Genomic DNA, 413 nt, shown 5'->3' with positions numbered 1-413 from the left:
GATTTTTTTTTTTTTTCTTATCTTTATAAAAATAAAATACAACAAACATAATGAAACGCCAGTGAACTACCTCCAGCTTGGGCCAGTCCCCTGGTGTGAAGTCGTTTGGGGAACAGCCGCACCAGTCAACAATGTGCTTGTACTGACACTTGCATCCAAGCTTCCTCTTCCAGTTGGTGACGTGCAGGTTGTTGTCGGTGAAGGACTGGCAGTACTCTGAGTTTCGCAAGACGGTGTGGAAGAAGGACTGCAAAGGAGACGTGAGAGGATTTGTCGTGCGTATTCCTGATTGGTTTTAAATGATTTCAATTTTTTTCTTCTTTTTTTTCCAAGTATTGTTTTAAATTATTTCTATTTTTTTCTTCTCCTTTTTTCAATTATTGTCTCTCCCCTTTTCCTTATGTATATATTTT

At 38.3% G+C, this 413-nt stretch overlaps 1 protein-coding gene across 1 annotated transcript in view; it reads right to left on the bottom strand.

Moving 5' to 3' along the window:
* The window catches only part of LOC119594578 (xylosyltransferase oxt-like), a gene marked incomplete at its 3' end in the record, with an annotated part of 30,183 nt that overhangs the window by 5,799 nt on the left and 23,971 nt on the right, over positions 1 to 413 (bottom strand). Inside the window, 1 exon segment of the mRNA XM_037943615.1 lies at positions 71 to 247. Coding sequence (XP_037799543.1) covers positions 71 to 247 — 177 coding nt within the window.

This window comes from Penaeus monodon, chromosome 34 (genome assembly GCF_015228065.2).
Source record: "Penaeus monodon isolate SGIC_2016 chromosome 34, NSTDA_Pmon_1, whole genome shotgun sequence".
In the NCBI taxonomy this organism is placed as follows: domain Eukaryota; kingdom Metazoa; phylum Arthropoda; class Malacostraca; order Decapoda; family Penaeidae; genus Penaeus; species Penaeus monodon.
The sequence above is the reverse complement of the archived record's forward strand: the minus strand, read 5'-3'. Positions and strand labels throughout refer to the sequence as shown.